At 48.1% G+C, this 17748-nt stretch overlaps 3 protein-coding genes across 7 annotated transcripts in view; 2 read left to right on the forward strand and 1 right to left on the reverse strand.

The window, feature by feature from the left end:
- Positions 1–1645, forward strand: part of atp1b2a (ATPase Na+/K+ transporting subunit beta 2a) — a 9987-nt gene extending 8342 nt beyond the window's left edge. Inside the window, exon 8 of the mRNA XM_040182842.2 lies at positions 35–1645. Within this exon, the coding sequence (XP_040038776.2) occupies positions 35–199 (165 nt within the window). The 3' untranslated portion in view covers positions 200–1645. The remainder of the gene's footprint in view (positions 1–34) is intronic.
- Positions 1646–2207: 562 nt separating this feature from the next.
- hmgb2b (high mobility group box 2b) lies at positions 2208–5980 on the reverse strand. Of its 2 annotated transcripts, none has more exons than XM_040182853.2 (5): positions 5689–5980; positions 4150–4308; positions 3667–3818; positions 2990–3164; positions 2208–2894 (listed from the first exon to the last, which is right to left on the reverse strand). In XM_040182853.2, the coding sequence occupies exons 2-5, from the start codon at positions 4297–4299 to the stop codon at positions 2772–2774; spliced, it is 600 nt and encodes a 199-aa protein (XP_040038787.1). In that variant the 5' UTR covers positions 4300–4308; positions 5689–5980; the 3' UTR covers positions 2208–2771. The 2 variants fall into 2 exon arrangements, with proteins under 2 accessions (XP_040038787.1, XP_040038788.1); XM_040182854.2 differs by lacking the exon at positions 5689–5980 and adding an exon at positions 4866–5385.
- Positions 5981–6720: 740 nt separating this feature from the next.
- Positions 6721–16891, forward strand: ctc1 (CTS telomere maintenance complex component 1). 4 transcript variants are annotated; one of them, XR_013468206.1, is made up of 24 exons: positions 6721–7147; positions 7279–7378; positions 7670–7757; positions 7920–8142; positions 9248–9483; positions 10160–10289; positions 10362–10643; positions 10720–10842; positions 10979–11196; positions 11275–11419; positions 11832–12046; positions 12192–12346; positions 12996–13110; positions 13198–13603; positions 13675–13764; positions 14025–14147; positions 14247–14293; positions 14432–14634; positions 14815–14883; positions 14962–15121; positions 16159–16214; positions 16313–16469; positions 16547–16661; positions 16739–16891. XR_013468206.1 is itself a non-coding variant. In XM_078105895.1 (24 exons), exons 1-24 carry the CDS (start codon positions 7097–7099, stop codon positions 16828–16830), a joined length of 3621 nt encoding a protein of 1206 aa, XP_077962021.1. In that variant the 5' UTR covers positions 6721–7096; the 3' UTR covers positions 16831–16891. The 4 variants fall into 4 exon arrangements, 3 of the variants coding, with proteins under 3 accessions (XP_077962021.1, XP_077962022.1, XP_077962023.1); XM_078105895.1 differs by having other exon boundaries at positions 14410–14634; XM_078105896.1 differs by having other exon boundaries at positions 14064–14147; positions 14410–14634.
- The last annotated feature ends 857 nt before the right edge of the window (positions 16892–17748 follow it).

A 17748-nucleotide genomic window follows, 5' to 3' on the forward strand; every position in this document is an offset into this window, starting at 1 on the left:
GTCATTTAACCGTGTGATGTGTTCAATATCTCAGGTGAACTACACTCAACCGCTGGTGGCCGTGAAGTTCCTGAACGCCTCTCTGAACACCGACATCAGCGTGGAGTGTAAAATCAATTCCAACACTCTGGCCGAAGGCAGTGAGAGAGACAAATTCGCTGGACGGGTGTCCTTCAAACTGAGAATCAACGACAAATAGACACACACACACGTACTGTAAATATACACACTCACACGTGTTTAAATGAGTTACACAATCTACCCTCAAACACCTGTTTTGTTTTGTACCCGTGTTCATGATGCATTTACTGACCCTCTGTATTCTAAAGCTTTTAACACGGCCGATTGTCCCAGGCAGTGGTTCCGTTTGTATTTACGATTCTGGACTGCTGTGATGATGTCACTGACAACAGGTGGTCCCTCCATCAATAGATTTATCTGCATGACCAATGATTGATCATACTGATGAGTTTATTTAGTCATGTCACCTATTTATTAAACGTTTATTTATTTATTTGGGTTATTTATGATGTGATAAAGTTTTACAGGTTCCCACAAATCTACTTCAGGAACCAGTTAAGAACAGGAACCATATTGCTAATAGTTCTGGATCTGGATTAGTTTGAGAACCAGTTCAGTTACTGGTTTCTCTTCAACCGCATGTTGCCATGGAAGCGGCTGAATCAGATGGTAGCTGATGTAACTATGGCAACAGTAGTGGTGTTGTCATATCTTTTATTTGTTGTCTTTGTTAGTTTATAATTAGTATGTAAAGTCATTTGTGAATAACTTTGATGGGTTAGGAAGTCATTACATGTTTTGGTCTTTGTGATATCAGGTGGCTGAGCTTTATAACTGTTACCATGGAAACCAGGTTGCACAACCCCCACCTGTCTCTTCACCTCATAGGCTGGATTCGAATTGTCAAAAGAAGTACCCCTTAACGTCTATTCCAAAGCAGCTGTCCTTGACCTCTGTGGATAAGGTCACGGGGTCAAGGAAAGCTGGTTAGGAGAGTTGATGAGGAGTTAGGAGAAGACAAAGCAGGTGTTTAGGAATGGACTCCACTGAGCTACGTAGCTGTTTTGGGCGGAGACGCTTGTTGGGGACGTCAGTCTGCAGATGCTTCATGTGTTGTTACAGTGTGAGTCGTGCAGACACACAAACAAACAGGTTCAAAGGAAAACTTTATTAACATAAACGGTTACTCACATGATCTCGTTATTTCTCCATACGTCACTAGTTAAATATTGTCGCTGCAAGGAATTGTGGGACGTTCGTCTCCTTTCCTTCGGTAAAGGGTGCTCCAGTGGTTCCTATGCTAAAGGAGCTAAGTAAGGAAGCATTGAAGCTCCTTTCCTCATAGCATTAGAGAACAGAACAGCTCTCATCACGATGCCACTTCAGTTCCCTCAGTGAGGAACCTTCCTGAGGACATTTGACAAGTTGAATCCAGCCCGCCTCTTGTTTTGCCACCAGGACACGCCCCTCCCCGCCTGTTGTAATCTCAACCAATCGTCTTCTTCCAAAGAGTGAACAGCTCTTGTGCTATATGATGTCATTATACTTCTTTGTGATTGGTTGATTTCTCTTGCCTGAAAACATCCTTGTGTTCAACATAAAAAGAAAAGAAAAAGTACAAAAAGAACCTGTGTGGTTAATGGAAAGCGCTGTGATACAAACAAAGACTACGATGTTTCGTACAGCTTCAATACCAACGTCATCATTGAGGTATCCGTCTTCTGGGGGGGTCTCACTGCGCGCTGTGTTCTCTCAGAACTACCTACGCATCGCATTGATCACAGGATCATTGGCTCCGAGAGCCTGGATAAGGGGGAGGAGCTTCCTGAAGGAACCTCTGGAGATACCAGATGCTCATGACACCAATGCTGACTGCTAGTCAGATAGCAGCCGTCGCTACGGCGAGATGTGTCAGGTGACTATTACATAACAGCATGAATCATAGAGCTGCACGAGAGATGGTTACGGACATCTGCAGTGACAACAGCTGACACCATTATGACAACTAACCCACCTCCCGCTGACCAGTAAGGCCACTGCTGATGGAGGCTGGCCAGGGGCCCCGGACCCCAGCAGCCGGAGGGTCGACGGGCCTGAGAACTACTGGTGCTTTTATTTTGAAGTGTGGCTCATCTCTATCCAGATCCAGATGTTCGATGGGTGAAGAAGAACAAAGAGACCCTGGATTTTTTCCTCAGGTGGTCGTTTTATTATAAAAGTTTCTACAATGACCGTGAACAAAGAACAGAAAACAACTCCAATAAGAAATGCGAAACAACAAGATCATCATCATGATGAAGAGCAGGAAGAGGGGCCTTAGGTTTCATGGTTCCACGGGGGGGGGGTGGGGGGGATTGGAGGGTGCTGCGGTAACCATGGTAACAGTGACGGGGGGTGTTACTTTACTGTTGTCTGGTCAACGAACACACACACACACACACACACACACTTTAAATCAGGTGTTTATAAAGAAACTCCAGTTTGGTCATGTGACCTGTCAGAGACTTGAACATCAGCTGATTCTTTTCTTACTAATTGGTCTTTAAAAGTCAGAAGATGTCTTATATTCCGTCCTCCCTCTGGTAGAGGAGACAGTCTGTCTTTAAAGACACAATGAGGAGGACGTTTATATTTGATATCTCACAGCTTCCCCGATCGGACACCTGGTTGCTACGGGTTACATGGTTGAAGCTTGGTGAGATTATCTTTAAAATGACTGTACAGACGCTCTCGCACTCACACTCTCTCTCTCACTCGTCGTCATCATCGTCGTCGTCCTCTCCCTCGTCATCCTCCTCTTCCTCTCCTCCCTGAGCTGAAGAGCCAGGATTCCGAGCATACGTTGTTCCTCCTCCGCGGTACGCCACCATGTCCTGCAGGACGGACGCATTTACTCATTGTGATAGTGGGAGGCGGACCCGGGGGCGGCGTGTAATAACACAAAGGTCTTAATCTCAGGGCGACTCACCCGGTCGTACTTCTCCCGTAGCTTCTGGGCCTTCTCCTCGTAGGGCAGCTTGTCCGACTGGGTCAGCTTGCTCCACATCTCCCCCAGACGCTTGGCACAGTCGCCTATAGAGAGACCCGGATACTGCTGCTTCACACTGGGGCGGTACTCGCTGCAGAACACAAAGAACGCAGACCTGCACGCGCACACGCGCACGCACACACACACACACACACACAGTTCAAGTTCAATTTTATTTTAAAAACAACCTCGGTGCTTAACAAGCAGCGAGACAATAAAACACAGACAGAGCACAATGTACAATACAAAATATCTGACAGAGAAAGAATAAAGTCAAAATATCAAAGCTCAACTTGAATTAAAAGCCAAAGAATAATAGTGGGTCTTAAGCAGGGAGGTTGCAATGGTCCGAGCTGTTCTTACATGGAGGAGCATCTGATTAGACGACCTCAGTGCTCTGATAGGTGTGTGGACATGTACGACAAGTAGGAAGGCGACAACCCATTTAAAATTTTATAAACAGTTAATACAATTTTAAATTCAATCCTGAAACAAACAGGGAGCCAGTGGACTAGTGGCCAAGGCCGGCGTGATGTGCTCGCGTGCTCACATGTCAGAGAAGAGTTACTCTGTCAGGTGTAGCGGTGCACAGCCCGGTGTGGTGGTCTCACACTTACGGGGGTCTCTTGGGAGCGTTGGGGTCTTTCTTCTTGCGGCCCCTCTTGCCGAAGCCCTTGGGTGGGATGTAGTCTCTCATCTCGCTGTTGTAGCGCACCTTGTCGGCCTTCGCCATGTCCTCGAAACACTTCTTATCGCTGGCCGTGAGCGACTGGAACGACAGCACGCAGTGAGCACGCGACCTTTGACCTGATCAGAGGTCAGTTAGTCATTTCACAAACATGCCGAACCTCTGGGGTCATGTGACCCTCTGATATCACACATATCTTCTTAATATCATCATGTAACATCATCATATTCAGCAGATACTACTGAAGCTCCAACTGACAGCAACATGTCCGTCCACCTGTCTCATCTCATATTCGTCCGTCTACTGTGTGTCTGTCCGTTTGTCTCCTCTTGTCCTCCCTGTCTCACCCATGCCTATCCGTCTGTCTACTTGTCTCCACTCTGTCTGTCCACTGGTGTCCTCTCCGTCTCACCTTCCACCTCTCGGAGCACTTCTTGGAGAACTCGGCGAAGTTGACGGACTGCTCCGGGTTCTTCTTCCGGTGTTCTTCTCTACACGTCTGGACGAAGAAGGCGTAGGCCGACGTCTTCCCCTTCGGCTTGTTGACGTCTTTACGCATCATAGTGGCGTCCTGATGGACGGGACGCAGGGAGACATTAACAGACAGAAAGGGGGGTTCAGCTGTCACACAAAAGTGATGGTGTGATACAATTTAATTACAACGTAAAGTCTGTCAATAACCTTAAATATTTATCATTTAGTGAATCAATCGATAGATTAAAAACAAATGACCCCGAAACAAAGAAAACGGTATTAAATATACATACATATAATATATATAAAAATCAGAAAGAGTCTGCTTTGACAAAATAATTATTGGTACATTCTTCAGACAGACAATTCGATCATAGATATCGACATAATGTTTCATAGTAGCTGAAATAATCACTAATCCCAAAGATCACAAGGTGAATAAAACACACCAGATAACAGTAATAAAGAGAAATGTGCAATTTGTAATGAGTTAAAACATGACATTTTCACCGTGGGTCATAATGTAAATGTGTCGAGAAGTTGTATTGACTCATTAGATCTTCCGTTAAACGTCCGTTAATCGGTGAGCTAACGGCCATCCGGGGCTACCGGCTGATCGGGAATAACAAAGAAGTGGGGATCCATTTTATCTACCGCGGCTCTGGGAGGCCCATCGACCCGGACCCAACCCTCTGTGGCCCGGGTCGGTGCGCCGGCGTCCCGCCGCTTCCCGGTCCTTCCTGGCCGCCTGTGACTGGGAGCCTGAGCCGTAGAGATGAACGGAGAGTAAAGCTAGCCGCGTCTTCTCCGGCCATCTAATGCGGCTAGCCTAGCCGTGCTAACGGGCTAGCTCCGACAGAACAATGGGCCACCATTTGCTTCCCGCCCTCTGCAGAGCTAGCTGCCCCATCCCCCTACGCTAGCATCAGGCTAATATCCCCATCAATCCACGCTAGCATCGGGCTAACGTCCCAATCCATCCACGCTAGCATCAGGCTAACGTCCCCGTCCATCCCCGCTAGCATCAGACGAACCCTTACATCACATAATAACAACTTCGCTACCAGACTGTGGACTTCACCGCTTTATAACAAAGCTTTTTTGCAGCGTAAATGGATCAGTACCGCCGCTGCCCATTTTCAACACAGGGGACCGGCTATGCCCCGGAGAGGTCAGTGTTGTGTGGACGGGACGGGACTATATCCTGGCCATCACACTACATAATGGGCGTTTCGTGTTGACAACGACCCATCCCGGAAAGTCCACTGAGTGCACGAACCTAAAGGTTCATGCACTCAGGACATGCGCGCACCGCACGGAGGCCGGCTTTGGACCGGGCAGCGGTGATTTTATCCCAGTTTGCATGTTTATTGGCGGACCTTTTATTGCAAGGTTCTGGCCGTCACTGGTAACCAGACCGAGCTCATCGTCAGTGATCAACGTGACCCGGGTCCGGCGGTACGAGCGGAGTACTCACTTGTCTGGACGGCCGGCTACAGGCTGAAGCAGACTGGCTCGGTGTTCGGGATTTGGGGGTTCTCTGTTCTTGTTGTTGTTTGGTAGATGAAGCAGCAACTGGAGACTATGGCTCTTTTTCAAAATGGATCGAGCTCGAGCCTGGTCCCGCCTCCCAGTAACGCCCATGTTAGTCATTCCTACACAGAGGGCGGGAACGCAGCCGGGCAACCTGGGCGGAGCTCGTCTCATTACTCGCCTGTGATTGGCTCGCGGAGCCGCAGGTCAAACCTCGTTGCTACACGGCTCCGCCTGCCCAGCAACGCCAGCAGGGCGGGATTTCTACACGAACAAAAGGGTGGGGCTACTAAGTATTTCTACTTTCGATTGGTCAGTATTTGGGTTTGTCAAATCAACCAGCCAATCTGTGAAGAGATGGAGGCGGGATCACACACAACAGCGGATGGATGAAGATGGTGGTTTTATTTATTATTTACGGTGTTAGACCACTATTCAGGGTAACAGAAAATTGAAATGTTGTTAAGGGAATGAGGTACCTCAGTTTATGTATCATCACTAGATATAAACCCTCAAACCTGAAGATGGCTCATTATGGTTATTATATTTATCATGTTAATCTTTATTGTAATGTGTATCATGTTTGTAATCAATACCATGTGTGTCATGTTTATCTTGATGATAATGTTTGTTATATTGATCACGTTTATCATTATTATCATATTCCTTATGTTTATCATGTTCATTATGTTAATTATGTTCATCATATTCATTGTATGTACCATTATTATCCTATTAATGATTATTATGTCTATTATGTTTACCATTATTATCATGTTTGCCATATTTATCAATATTGTTGTGTTTATCATGTTCATCGTTTTAAATGTTTTCCTCCTCATAAAAAATATGATGACAAACATGTCTGTGACATGACATGACTGTGAAAATAGAAAATACACTATTGTAATTTAGATATCACTATGACATTTTCAATTAAATATATTTTCTTTTAAAATATAACGTGTTTTCATTCGGTGAGGAAATCTTTTGAATGTAATTATCAAACATCAGATCAATATTAGACATTATCAGAATAAGATGTTAACCTGATAATACGTGTTCAGATCGTATGCATTAGTATGTCTAAACCTGGATAAACATTTCAGAAACATCTGAAAGTCCGAATAGATCATATTTATAAAAAACGATATGCTGTTATATGTCAGAAACCAACGCTTATTAGTAAAAAGCGGTTCACACGTTCCGTGTGCGCTGACCCTCTGCGGACACCGTAGTTTAACAGGAAGTAGACTTTGAAGACTTTTTACCGCGTGATGGTGACTTTACGGTTCTCCGAGGAGCGACACGTTCTGTCTTCGTAAAATGATCGATACCGGTCAGCTGTGCACATGGACTCCCTGCAGCTGTTCCTGGATCGGTTCAGGGCCCGCGGGGAAGCTGTAAGTAACTTTTCATTTACATTTAATAATGTCTCTCTTCTGACTCCTCAGTAATAACAGAAGAGATTCACTGGGTTTACTTATTGATTAGATGATGGCGGGTTTATGATATCATAAATGTCCTCCTGCAGGAGACCATCTGGTTAAAGGAGATATTCGGCTTCATCTCAGAACACCTGTGTCCTGAGCTCTCTGAACCCGCCCCTCTAGCTGCTGATGACGCAGTGACAGGTCAGTCTGCCAATCAGTGGCCCAATTTCAATCTCCCCCCTGACCCCTGACTCAGGGACTCACCGAGGTCACCTGGTCGGTGGTCGAGTGTTTAAATGGTGTAAATATGGGGGGCATCACTTTGCTGCCACACGTCACGTCACCATGACAACATCTGAAATATGATATGTTTTACTCGCTGATCTTTGGCTCTTTCCTCATAAGGTCAGAGATCAAAGTACTTTGTCTTCACTGATGGACACCTGTCCACTGACCTGAGGTCAGTAATGAGTCAGGGTTCATCTGTTTCAGGTGTGTGTGCCGATCAGCTCAGTGTGTGTTTGGTGAGGAAGCTCCAAGAGAACATGGCTGTCACACACGTCTTACCTGTGAGCTACAGGTACGACCTTTGTCATCACTATTATTATTATGAATGTAAAGCTGCTTTGAACATTGTCGTCTCTGCCACTGCATTCTGGGATATTCACTGCATGTGCTTTTGTTTTCATCAACAACTTGGAATTCCAATGTGACCTTTGACCTCTTGTGACCCCGCCGCCAGACCGGTGTCAGTCTCAGGGCTGCTCTCCCTGCAGCACCTGGCCTGTGTCAGCAACCCTTCCTGGACCACCAATCAGCAGCGAGCGTGGGAAAAGGAGGCGGAGCTTTCTCTGCCGGGTCACCTGGCCCTACCGCGGGTCAACCTGCTGCTGATTGGCTGTCTGAGAGAGGGGCCGGCCGGAGAGTGGAGGCTGACGGACGCCAGCGGCAGTGTCAGGTGTGAGGTGAGCCTGTGATGCGTTCGGGTGCGAGGTGAGCCTGTGATGCGTTCGGGTGCGAGGTGAGCCTGTGATGCGTTCGGGTGCGAGGTGAGCCTGTGATGCGTAAAGTTACACGACGTTGGTAACCGATGTCGTGTTGTTAAATACACATAAGACGCTAGAATAAACTGCTGAGTGGTAACGTTACGTACGGCCCCGGGGCCGGACCCTCACCCGAGCCCCCCGGGTCCATGTACTGTTCTTATGAACATCAACGTACTACACACATTTCTAACAGACGCACAACGAGCAGCTCACGTTACCGGGAGCCGCTGCGCTGTGAGCAGACGCTCGTCTCTCGTTATCAGTGAAAAGTCACTTTAATGACTCAACTTTCACACTTTAGAGGCTGACTAATATCATAATAATATTATACTTTATATTATCAACAGGAATGGATCAAAGTGAGCTCAGGTAGACAGGAAGGAACCTGAAACATGACTTTCGAAGACCGTAACCGTGAAGAATAAATACAAAAAAGAACTGAGCTTGTGTTTCTCCTTTTGTTTTGTGGTGTGATTATGAAGTAACTTCACATTTAGAGCAGCGAGCTGAAGGAGAACGTTGTGTCTACTGACATTAAGCTTGTTTTTATTGATGGAATCTCCTCTGCCTTAAGATTGCAATATTCATTTTAGCTGAAGTTAATTCTAAATTAGTATTCATAGTATTAGTGTAAAGTATTTTACATTAACTTAATTTGAATTAAAAATAAACTGGAAAATGTTCTTCTCTCAGAAACATATCGTGGTCCGGAGGAGAAGCGTCTCTTCCTAAATGAAATAAGAAGTTTATCTGCGCTTTAAGGCTTTTATTGTTAAGATCAGCAGGTTGCTAGGCAACAGGAGCAGCGGAGGGACGTCCCCCCGTAGGACAGACCGTCCCATTTCAGAGACCGCTCGGTTCAGCGTATGTGGTTGTTGGAGGACCAGCCTGGACCAGGTCCACGGAGGCTGCTGAAGGATGCAGGCTACAAGGATGCAGGCTACAAGGATGCAGCCTAGCGCCTTTGAGACACAGCTTGTGATGTGTTCAGGTGCGTCTCACCTGTCTCTCGCTCTCTCCCCAGTGCCTGTCTCCCTCTCCTCTGTGGCTGAACCGTCCTGTCTTCCTCCCTCATTGGAACTACATCCCCCACAATGCCCCGGGGCAGAACCAGGAGGTCAGAGGCTACGTGGAGCTAATTGGTTCTCCTGCACTGTTGTGTCCTGATCTTGAGCAGGGATTGGCTGCTCGTCCTGGAGAAGGGGCGGGGCTTAGCAGGGCAGTTGGAGTCAGAGAGGCTGCTGGTTTACTGGACAACAGGTGAGTCGCGTGTCTCAGGTGACCTCTAACCTCTGAGGTGTAGGGTTGTCAAAATTGCTCAAAAGGACATTTCGCTTTAAAAAAAGACGTCAATAACAGGACAAATTTATACAACGAGACATAACTACTTTATAGGTAATTTATTTGTTTAAATGTTTAAGTTTAAACATATTTAACAACATATTACCTACACAAATAATCCAATTGTTAAACGACCACGACCGCAGATCTCTCACACACACACACACACACACACACACACACACACACACGCTCTCAGCGCAAAGCGGTTTGAATGAACAATAAACAGATGCTGATCAAGGGTTCTGTGCAGTTTAAGGTCACGATTCTTGTCCCAAACACGTCCGGCTTCCTGCAGTGATGAAACTGAAGGTTCTCCAGTAGCGACGTTGAACGCTGCGAGCGAGCGATATAATAATCAACCCAGTGCATGAAGTGTCGTAGCCGTCTGGTCTATTTTATTCATGCGATATACAGTCGGTAGTCAGGCGCGCGCCCGCCGTTTTTTTTTTTTACATTGGTGTATAATAGTTCAATATATAGAATATTCGTTGACAGCCCTACGGAGTATTCAGGACCCCTGAGGGCTCAACATGTCACCAAACACGGAGTCTGTCACTGCATGTCTCTCGCTCTCCGCCCGTCTGTCTCCCAGGACCCGTGGACAACGTATCTCCGTCTTCGGTCTGGTGGGTTCTGTGTGCCCTCAGCTGGTCGTGGCAGGAACGACCTTCTTCTGCTTCTGGCTGACTGACGAGTCTCACACGGTCCGGGTCCTCGTCAAGGTGTGTGAGGTCAGTGAACACCTGCTGCTCTCTGAGGTCTCTGAACTATCACGAGTCTGTGTCTCTCTGCAGGACATCAGCAGGCAGTGGTGGACTCAGTGTGTGTACGTTGGTCTAAGTGTGTGTGTGACGGCGTTGCGTGTGTGTGTCCTACGAGGCTGGAGAGGAAACAACATCCTGTGTGTGACCGAACAGTCTGAACTGCACACAAACTACACACACACTGACACACTGTTAGACACGCCCCCACCTCTGGTGATGTCACATGTTGACAATGAAGACTGCGAGGAGGTGGAGCCTGAGACGGACAAAGCAGGTCTCAGGATGAAAAAGTCCCGAGTCATCAGTTACCAGGTGAAGTACAGAGAACACAAGATTGTTATCTGTTAATGTGACCTCTGTGCTAAGCCCCGCCCCTCTCTTCTGATAGGGCACAGTGACTCAGGTGGTGAGTGATGGAGCCGGACTGTATGTGATTGACAGGAAGGTGGGGCTGTGTCTGGCCTATCAGCCGGCAACCAGGAGAAAACTGAGGGCAGGAGACTCTGTGGAGGTGGGTCCCGGTACGGGTGTGGGTCCCGGTCTGGGTCCCGGTGTGGGTCCCGGCCCAGTGAGTCCCTGAGGGGTCAGGGGTCAGGGGGGACACTTGGACTGGGCCTCATTCTCTCTTTTGAATGTCTCCCCTTCAGCTCCATCATGTCCACTTCTTGTACCGGCCCTGTCCTGACTTTCCTCCCAGCATGCTGTGCACCTGCCTCCGCTCCAGCCTCCGGGTCACTGCCTTCAGCAGGGTGGGGGGGGCACCGCCACCCGATTCTGAAGGGTTACCACGGTTACTGCTGGAGAAAAACACGGGCGTGTCAGAGTATCTGTGGACCTGTCACGTGAGCTCTCAACTCGCCCACAGGTGAGTAGGGGAGCGATCACCATCACACACACCTGGACAGGTGTGCGTTACACCTGTCGTTACATCTGTCGTCTGCAGTCTGGTTCCCAGCCTACTGAAGCAGCAGAGTGTGAGCGCCTTGTCCTGGAAGCTGATGGAGTCTGTGTGGAGAAGAGGACGAGGGGGACGGAGGGACATCTACTCAGAGATGTTGGACGAGCCTCACACCTGTCCTCTGTCACAGGTAGAAAGAGTCCTCTCTGTCCCTGCAGTGTCTCTGTCTGTAGTACAGTACTGACCCTGCAGTGTCTCTGTAGTACAGTACTGACCCTGCAGTGTCTCTGTCTGTAGTACTGTCCCTGCAGTGTCTCTGTCTGTAGTACTGTCCCTGCAGTGTCTCTGTCTGTAGTACTGTCCCTGCAGTGTCTCTGTCTGTAGTACTGACCCTGCAGTGTCTCTGTCTGTAGTACAGTACTGACCCTGCGGTGTCTCTGTCTGTAGTACAGTACTGACCCTGCAGTGTCTCTGTCTGTAGTACTGTCCCTGCAGTGTCTCTGTCTGTAGTACTGACCCTGCAGTGTCTCTGTCTGTAGTACTGACCCTGCAGTGTCTCTGTCTGTAGTACAGTACTGACCCTGCGGTGTCTCTGTCTGTAGTACAGTACTGACCCTGCAGTCCATCAGTACCTCAGTGTATCCGTCCTCATTGGGTCTCTGCATTCTGAGTGCTGGTCTTCGGTCTCGCTGAGCTCCCTTCTGCCTCCTGGTGGATCCAGTCTGTCCCGGTCTCAGCTCAATACGGCGCTGGCCTGGTCCTGCAGGACCTTGACCTCTGCCCTCCGGGATGGGCCCCGGACCGGAGACGCACTCGGGTACATGTTGGTTGATTGGTTGTGAAGTAGCAGACTGTAGATGTCAGCAGAGTGAATGACAGCATAGTAGTACATAGTGTGTATATGTAGTACTACAGTATCACACACCGATCAGCAGCTGATCAGTACGTGTGTCGTGGGGCAGGCGGCGCCCCCTGCTGGTCGGGCTGCTGGAGCTCCCGACACAGACGTCTGAACCAACTGTGCAGCTCAGAGACGCGACGGGAGCCGTGGCCTGCGTCGTCACGGAAACCAGCCGGGAGGGAGGTCAGAGGGCGGCCTTCAACACCGCCTGGATAGGTACCACACACAGGTCAAAGGTCAAAGTCAACCAGGGTTTAGAGATGGTACCGTTTGGGTTTGTTACGATACCGGTGCCCCAATGATACTTAAAACGATACCGGTGCCTGAACCGATACTTGACGACATTAAAGAAAGGTGTTTTTTTGTGGGGGGGGGGGGGGGGTTTCATAGCCAAGGCCATTTTTTTTCTTCAACTGAACTAAACTGGACCTGAAACTAAAGAGATGTAACGTTTATAAGCATTTATGTTGGATTGACGCTTGTTTGTCTCTGTATCACCGTCATATTGCAGCAGCTGCAACACAGCAGAGCTGCATGACGCACGAGAGCACATCGTTTATCTGCCGTGTGACGGAATGTATTACTTGTATATTTAGTTTATGCTTTGCTGCGTAAAATAAAGACAAACCGAAAAGAATCAAACGTTCTGCTGTCATTCGCGTGAGGAAACAAAGTCACGTTTCTGCAGCTCAATGGGGCTTAAACACTGACTTAAATAGAAGGTAAATGGTTAGCTAGCTGCTGTAGCTAACCAAGCGCTAGCTATCGTTAGCTGCTGCGTGACAGTCATCAGAGTAAAAAACTGTATTTACACAATCCGCCCAGATAAAGTGTGTGTGTGTGTGTGTGTGTGTGTGTGCTGCAGGCTGTCTGGTGTGTGTCGAGCAGTTCACCATGGTAACGGAGAGGTTCCTCCAATCAGATTTCCCCTCCTACCAACACCTCAACCAGGACAAGTACATCACACATAAACACTGCAGGTACACACACACACACACACACACACACACACTATTGTGTGTGTTCTGACAACCTATTGATTTTGTGTGTGTGTGTGTGTGAGACAGAGTCTACCTGCAGTTTTCTCTGGACCACCTCCACATCCTGAGTCCATCTGTTGCCATGGCTACACACCTGGGACAGAGGGGGGAGGAGTTAGGAGGTGATGTCACAGAGAGGAAACAGACTGTAGAAGAAGAGGAGATGGAGGGAGCTACGACTGCAGGGAGGAAGAGAAGAAAAGCCTCCGTTACCGTGACTACCGGCCCTGTGGGTGGCGGCTTCAGACCCTGCGTCTCCTTGGTGATCAGGGTGGAGCAGAAGGAGGGTGTGGTCCAGAAGGTGCAGGGGGTGGGGCTAACACACTGCTTCTCAGTCAGAGCCGCTGTGGTTGGTCCAGTGGTCAGCTGGGGGCGGGACCCAAAGAACGGACCAGTGACAGACAGAGAGACGGAGACAGAGCGCGAGGACAAAGTGAGACACTGACCTGAAACATCCCATGATGCAGCTGTGTTGAGGGTGACCTGGTACCCGTCTGTCGGCAGGTGGTCCTGGTTCTCTCCGGTGGGTCCGCTCGCTGGTTTCCTCTCCTCCAGCCCGGATGTTTCTACAGACTCACTGCCCCCAACACACAGGTAAACACTGATGTCACTGGGGGGCGGGGCTCCGGGTGGAGCAGCTGCAGGTGATTGGCTGCTAAGAGTTGAGGCCGTGTTGGATGGTTTTAAAGAGGAGGTGTTTCTATTCATTAATCAATGAGAGTAGATGAAATGAGAGCGCGAGCTCTCTGACTGACTCGTCAGCGTTAAAGACTAATGCTGGTCAGGGTCATCGGTGCATCATTGATCACTGTCAGATGATCAAGCCGATCGGTCGCTGTGTGTCTGTCCATCAGGATCCCAGTGTTTTAATTGGGCGTGGTGTTTCTGGACAGGGGGGGGTGGAGCTTCACACAGACCCCACCCTTCAGGTCCGATCCAATTGGAGGCTCCACACTTTGACACGCCAACCGCTGCAGGTAGCACACATCTGCATCAGCTGATAAAATAAGAACCAGATACAGATGAAATAAAAAGGTGAGGATGTGGAGTTTATCTCTCTCTCTCTCTGTTGTCAGGCTCTCTCGCCCACAGTCCTCTCTGTCTCTGAGGTCTTGGACTCCAGGTAGTCTGATTGATTGGATCAATATCTAAATGATATGATTAATCCGGCACTGCAGTTGCCGTGTATTCAGACTCACTGCTGTGTGCGTGTGCGTGTGCGTGTGCGCGTGCGTGCAGGTCAGATATGGTGTGTTTTCAGGCTCGGGTGTGTGACAGGATCAGTCTCAGTGACCGGACCAGTAGCACTGCTGCAGGTGTGTGTGCTGGTGTGCGACTCACAGTGTGGGACCAAACTGGGAGGACTCTTCAGGTGTACCTGGACTTGAGCCACACCCTCTACCCATCTGGCCTGTTGCCTGGCAACACACTGCTGCTCTCTGGCTTCCAGCGGAGAGTGTCCAGGTAACACAGTCTCTAAATGTTCTTAGTCCTGAATCAGTGCCACTGACTGAGAGTTTAAAATGAAATTGTTTAAAAATGTACTTTGACCTAAAGGTAATATTTTAATCTTAAGGCAGAAGAAGTCAAGAAACCACAACAGCAAACACACTTAACTTGTCTTACATACATGTGCGTGTGCAGGTCAGGAGGCGTGTACTGCCGCTCTCTTCCTGTCAGCTGCGTGACTGTGATGTCACTGGGAGATACGAGGTAGCACCAAGGATCAATAACCGGTGTTCACTTTCATACTTCATCACTTATTGATCCGTTTGTGTTGATCTGTTCCAGCTCTGTCCGGCCTCCTCCTGCTCCCATGATGCACCTGGGTGTGTGGGCAGTGGGCAGAGAACAGAGCGGCATTGTGGGTCGGGTCAGAGGTCATGTGGTGTGTTTCCTGTTCCTGCAGCTGCAGTGGAGCTGCTCGCTGTGTGGGAGTCTCTACCTGCAGGTGCTTTACTCATCTGGGTTCTACTGGGTTCTACTGGGTACTGCTAGGGACCGGTATTGTTTTTTTGTTTTTTTTTCGATACCAGTGCTAAAACCGATACGATTGATGACATTGAAGAAAGTGGTTTTGTTATTGGCAATGCCGTGTTTTCTTCTTCAAATTGAACAATATATTAACTGATTAAACAATACTGTAAATAGAAATAAATACAAATCTCTTTGCTTACCACAGCTTTGGACGTTTCACCTTCAAACTGTGAACAATATATTAACTGTTAAGTTTATTTACAGTGTTTCCCATCTGTGAGCCAGAAGCGTGTACATTAGTTTATTGGAATTTGGGAAATATTCATTATTTAATTTTAGACTTGTGCTCATTCTGCATATGTAATGTGTATATTGAAAAGTATTTGTTAGATTGACGCTTCTTGTTGTCTCAATTTGACGTCATGATGCAACGCAGAAGAGCTGCAGAATCGTTTATCACAATATCTGATTGTATATTTAGTTAACGCTTTGCTGCGTGAAATAAAGACAAAACGTCAATTGCGTGAGGAAATGGAGACGCGTGTCTGCAGCGGCTTGATAACAAACCGAAGGAACGCCGTTCCAGCTGTGTGTCAGAACACAGGAAACACCGACTTAAATGAATATAAATAGAAGGCAGATGGTGAACGAGCTACTGGTACTTGATACTACTGGGTGCTGCTGAGTACCATTGGGTTCTACTGGTTCCCACAGGGGGCGACAGAGTCATAAGAACATTAAATACATTCACATAAACTTAAATGCGGCTCTTACGTATACATGTAGTACGCATACATGTAGTACGTATACATGTAGTACGCATACATGTAGAACCTATACATGTAGTACGCATACCTATACTTGTAGTCTTCTTTTTGTCCTTGCTATGTACCTTGTGGTGTGTAGAGGACACATTAGCCCTCTTCATGTCCTTGTTATTAACCTGTAGCCTCTAGAGGACACTAGAGGACGAGCTGGTCTTCATGTCCTCTCACTGTCTCTGTCTTTTAGACTTGTTCCAGTTCACAGTGTCCATCGACTTCGTCCGTCTTTCAGTCCAAAGCAAAGTGAGCCTTCTTCTCTTCACATGTGTGTATTTCTGTGTACTTGTACTGTGTAGGCTGCATGTTGCTGTACTTGTGTACTTTTTTGATGGATCGATCAGGCTGGTGATTGATGACGGCACCGGTGAGGCTCACGTGTGGTTCTCAGGCGCTCTGGTTCCTCCTCTGCTGGGATTGGCTGATTCTAAGTGGGAGGGACTTCAGAGAGCGCTAAGAGTCAGAGGTCACGTCCGCGTCTATCCCCGGGGGCGGAGCTTGGTCAGTCCACTTGACAGGAACCGGTGATGATTACCTGTGTGTATTTACACGTGTAATCACATGTGTGTCTCTCTCAGGTGTGCGACTCTGATGACCCTCTCCTCCACTTCCTGTTGTGTCTGTGCAGCAGTGATGTTGTGTGTCGTCAGCTGTCTCTCACCTGCAGAAAACCAAACCAGCAGCGATCAGAAGGTAGGAACCTCTGACCTCTGACCCGGGGACCACCTGCAGACCGGCGGCCATGTTGACCAGGTTCATGTTTGTTTCAGAGATGAAGAGATTCAGCAGAGGAGAACGGGACTTCATGACCAGGGTGACTCCTCCCCTACAGCTCACCTGTCTGCACCTGGAGGCTGTCTGACCTCACCTGTAAACAAAAACACTGTCTGACCTCACCTGTAAATAAAAACTAACTGACATTACCTGTCTACATTTCCTGAGTGTGACATCCACACAGGATGAGTCACACAAAGAGGCGGAGCTAGTTAACATGTTGGTTATTAAACATGAATATACTCCTTAAATGGATTTCCTTTTATTATAACAGAACCTGGTTCATTGATCATCTGCATGACCTCATGCTGTTTCTCCTCCAGAAGGTCCTCCTAAGGTGCTTGAGGAAGTCTTTGGGGCCTTTGAGAGGTTTGGCAAGTCCTTGAGGAGGTTCCTGAGGTGCTTGAAGGTCTTGTAGGTTCTCAGGGGCCAGGAAGAGTATGAAGTTATTCTGCTTTGTCTTGTTGAACCTGCTCAGGTGAGACCACACCTCCATGATGGTCCCATAAGGCACCTTGATGAACCTGTAGTCTGCTCCTGGTAACTGATGAAGCTCCTGCAGCTCTGCTTCTGATTGGTTGCTGACGGAACAGGAAGTGAAAGCAAAGAGACTCTTTAGCTTCAGGGCCTCGTTCCTCGTAGGTTTCTCCTCACTGAGTTAGCCGGATCATTTTCAGGTGAGATGACGTACATCAGGCTTTTCGGTTCCCCGAAGAGAGTTTGTCTAAATCACCATAGCAACACATCCAATGACCTGAACCTGCTCCGGCGCAGATGTTCATCTGAGCTGCTGGATTAGTTCATCACTCCTCATTGATGAAGGATCGATATCAGTTAGAATAACATTTTACAGAGAGAGTTCTCCAGATCACAAAGATCTGTTATGACATCACTTCCTGTACAAGCGCTATTGATGCTGAAGGCAGGAATCATTTATTTACAAGAACTTCTGGAACCGAAACACTACACCCTGCAGCCGAGGTCCACTGTCCCACAGACTGTCTCT

Source organism: Gasterosteus aculeatus, chromosome 7 (assembly GCF_964276395.1).
Source record: "Gasterosteus aculeatus chromosome 7, fGasAcu3.hap1.1, whole genome shotgun sequence".
NCBI lineage: Eukaryota > Metazoa > Chordata > Actinopteri > Perciformes > Gasterosteidae > Gasterosteus > Gasterosteus aculeatus.

What these genes read in the sequence shown, in the direction of transcription:
- hmgb2b (XM_040182853.2), bottom strand. Translation starts at nt 4,299, where the DNA reads ATGATGCGTAAAGACGTCAACAAGCCGAAGGGGAAGACGTCGGCCTAC. An exon ending in AGTGCTCCGAGAGGTGGAAG is followed by an intron (nt 3,819 to 4,149) that starts GTGAGACGGAGA and finishes CTGTCGTTCCAG; the next exon opens with TCGCTCACGGCCAGCGATAA. An exon ending in TACGGGAGAAGTACGACCGG is followed by an intron (nt 2,895 to 2,989) that starts GTGAGTCGCCCT and finishes TCCGTCCTGCAG; the next exon opens with GACATGGTGGCGTACCGCGG.
- ctc1 (XM_078105895.1), top strand. Translation starts at nt 7,097, where the DNA reads ATGGACTCCCTGCAGCTGTTCCTGGATCGGTTCAGGGCCCGCGGGGAA. An exon ending in CGGTCCGGGTCCTCGTCAAG is followed by an intron (nt 10,290 to 10,361) that starts GTGTGTGAGGTC and finishes GTCTCTCTGCAG; the next exon opens with GACATCAGCAGGCAGTGGTG. An exon ending in TCTGAGGTCTTGGACTCCAG is followed by an intron (nt 14,294 to 14,409) that starts GTAGTCTGATTG and finishes GCGTGCGTGCAG; the next exon opens with GTCAGATATGGTGTGTTTTC.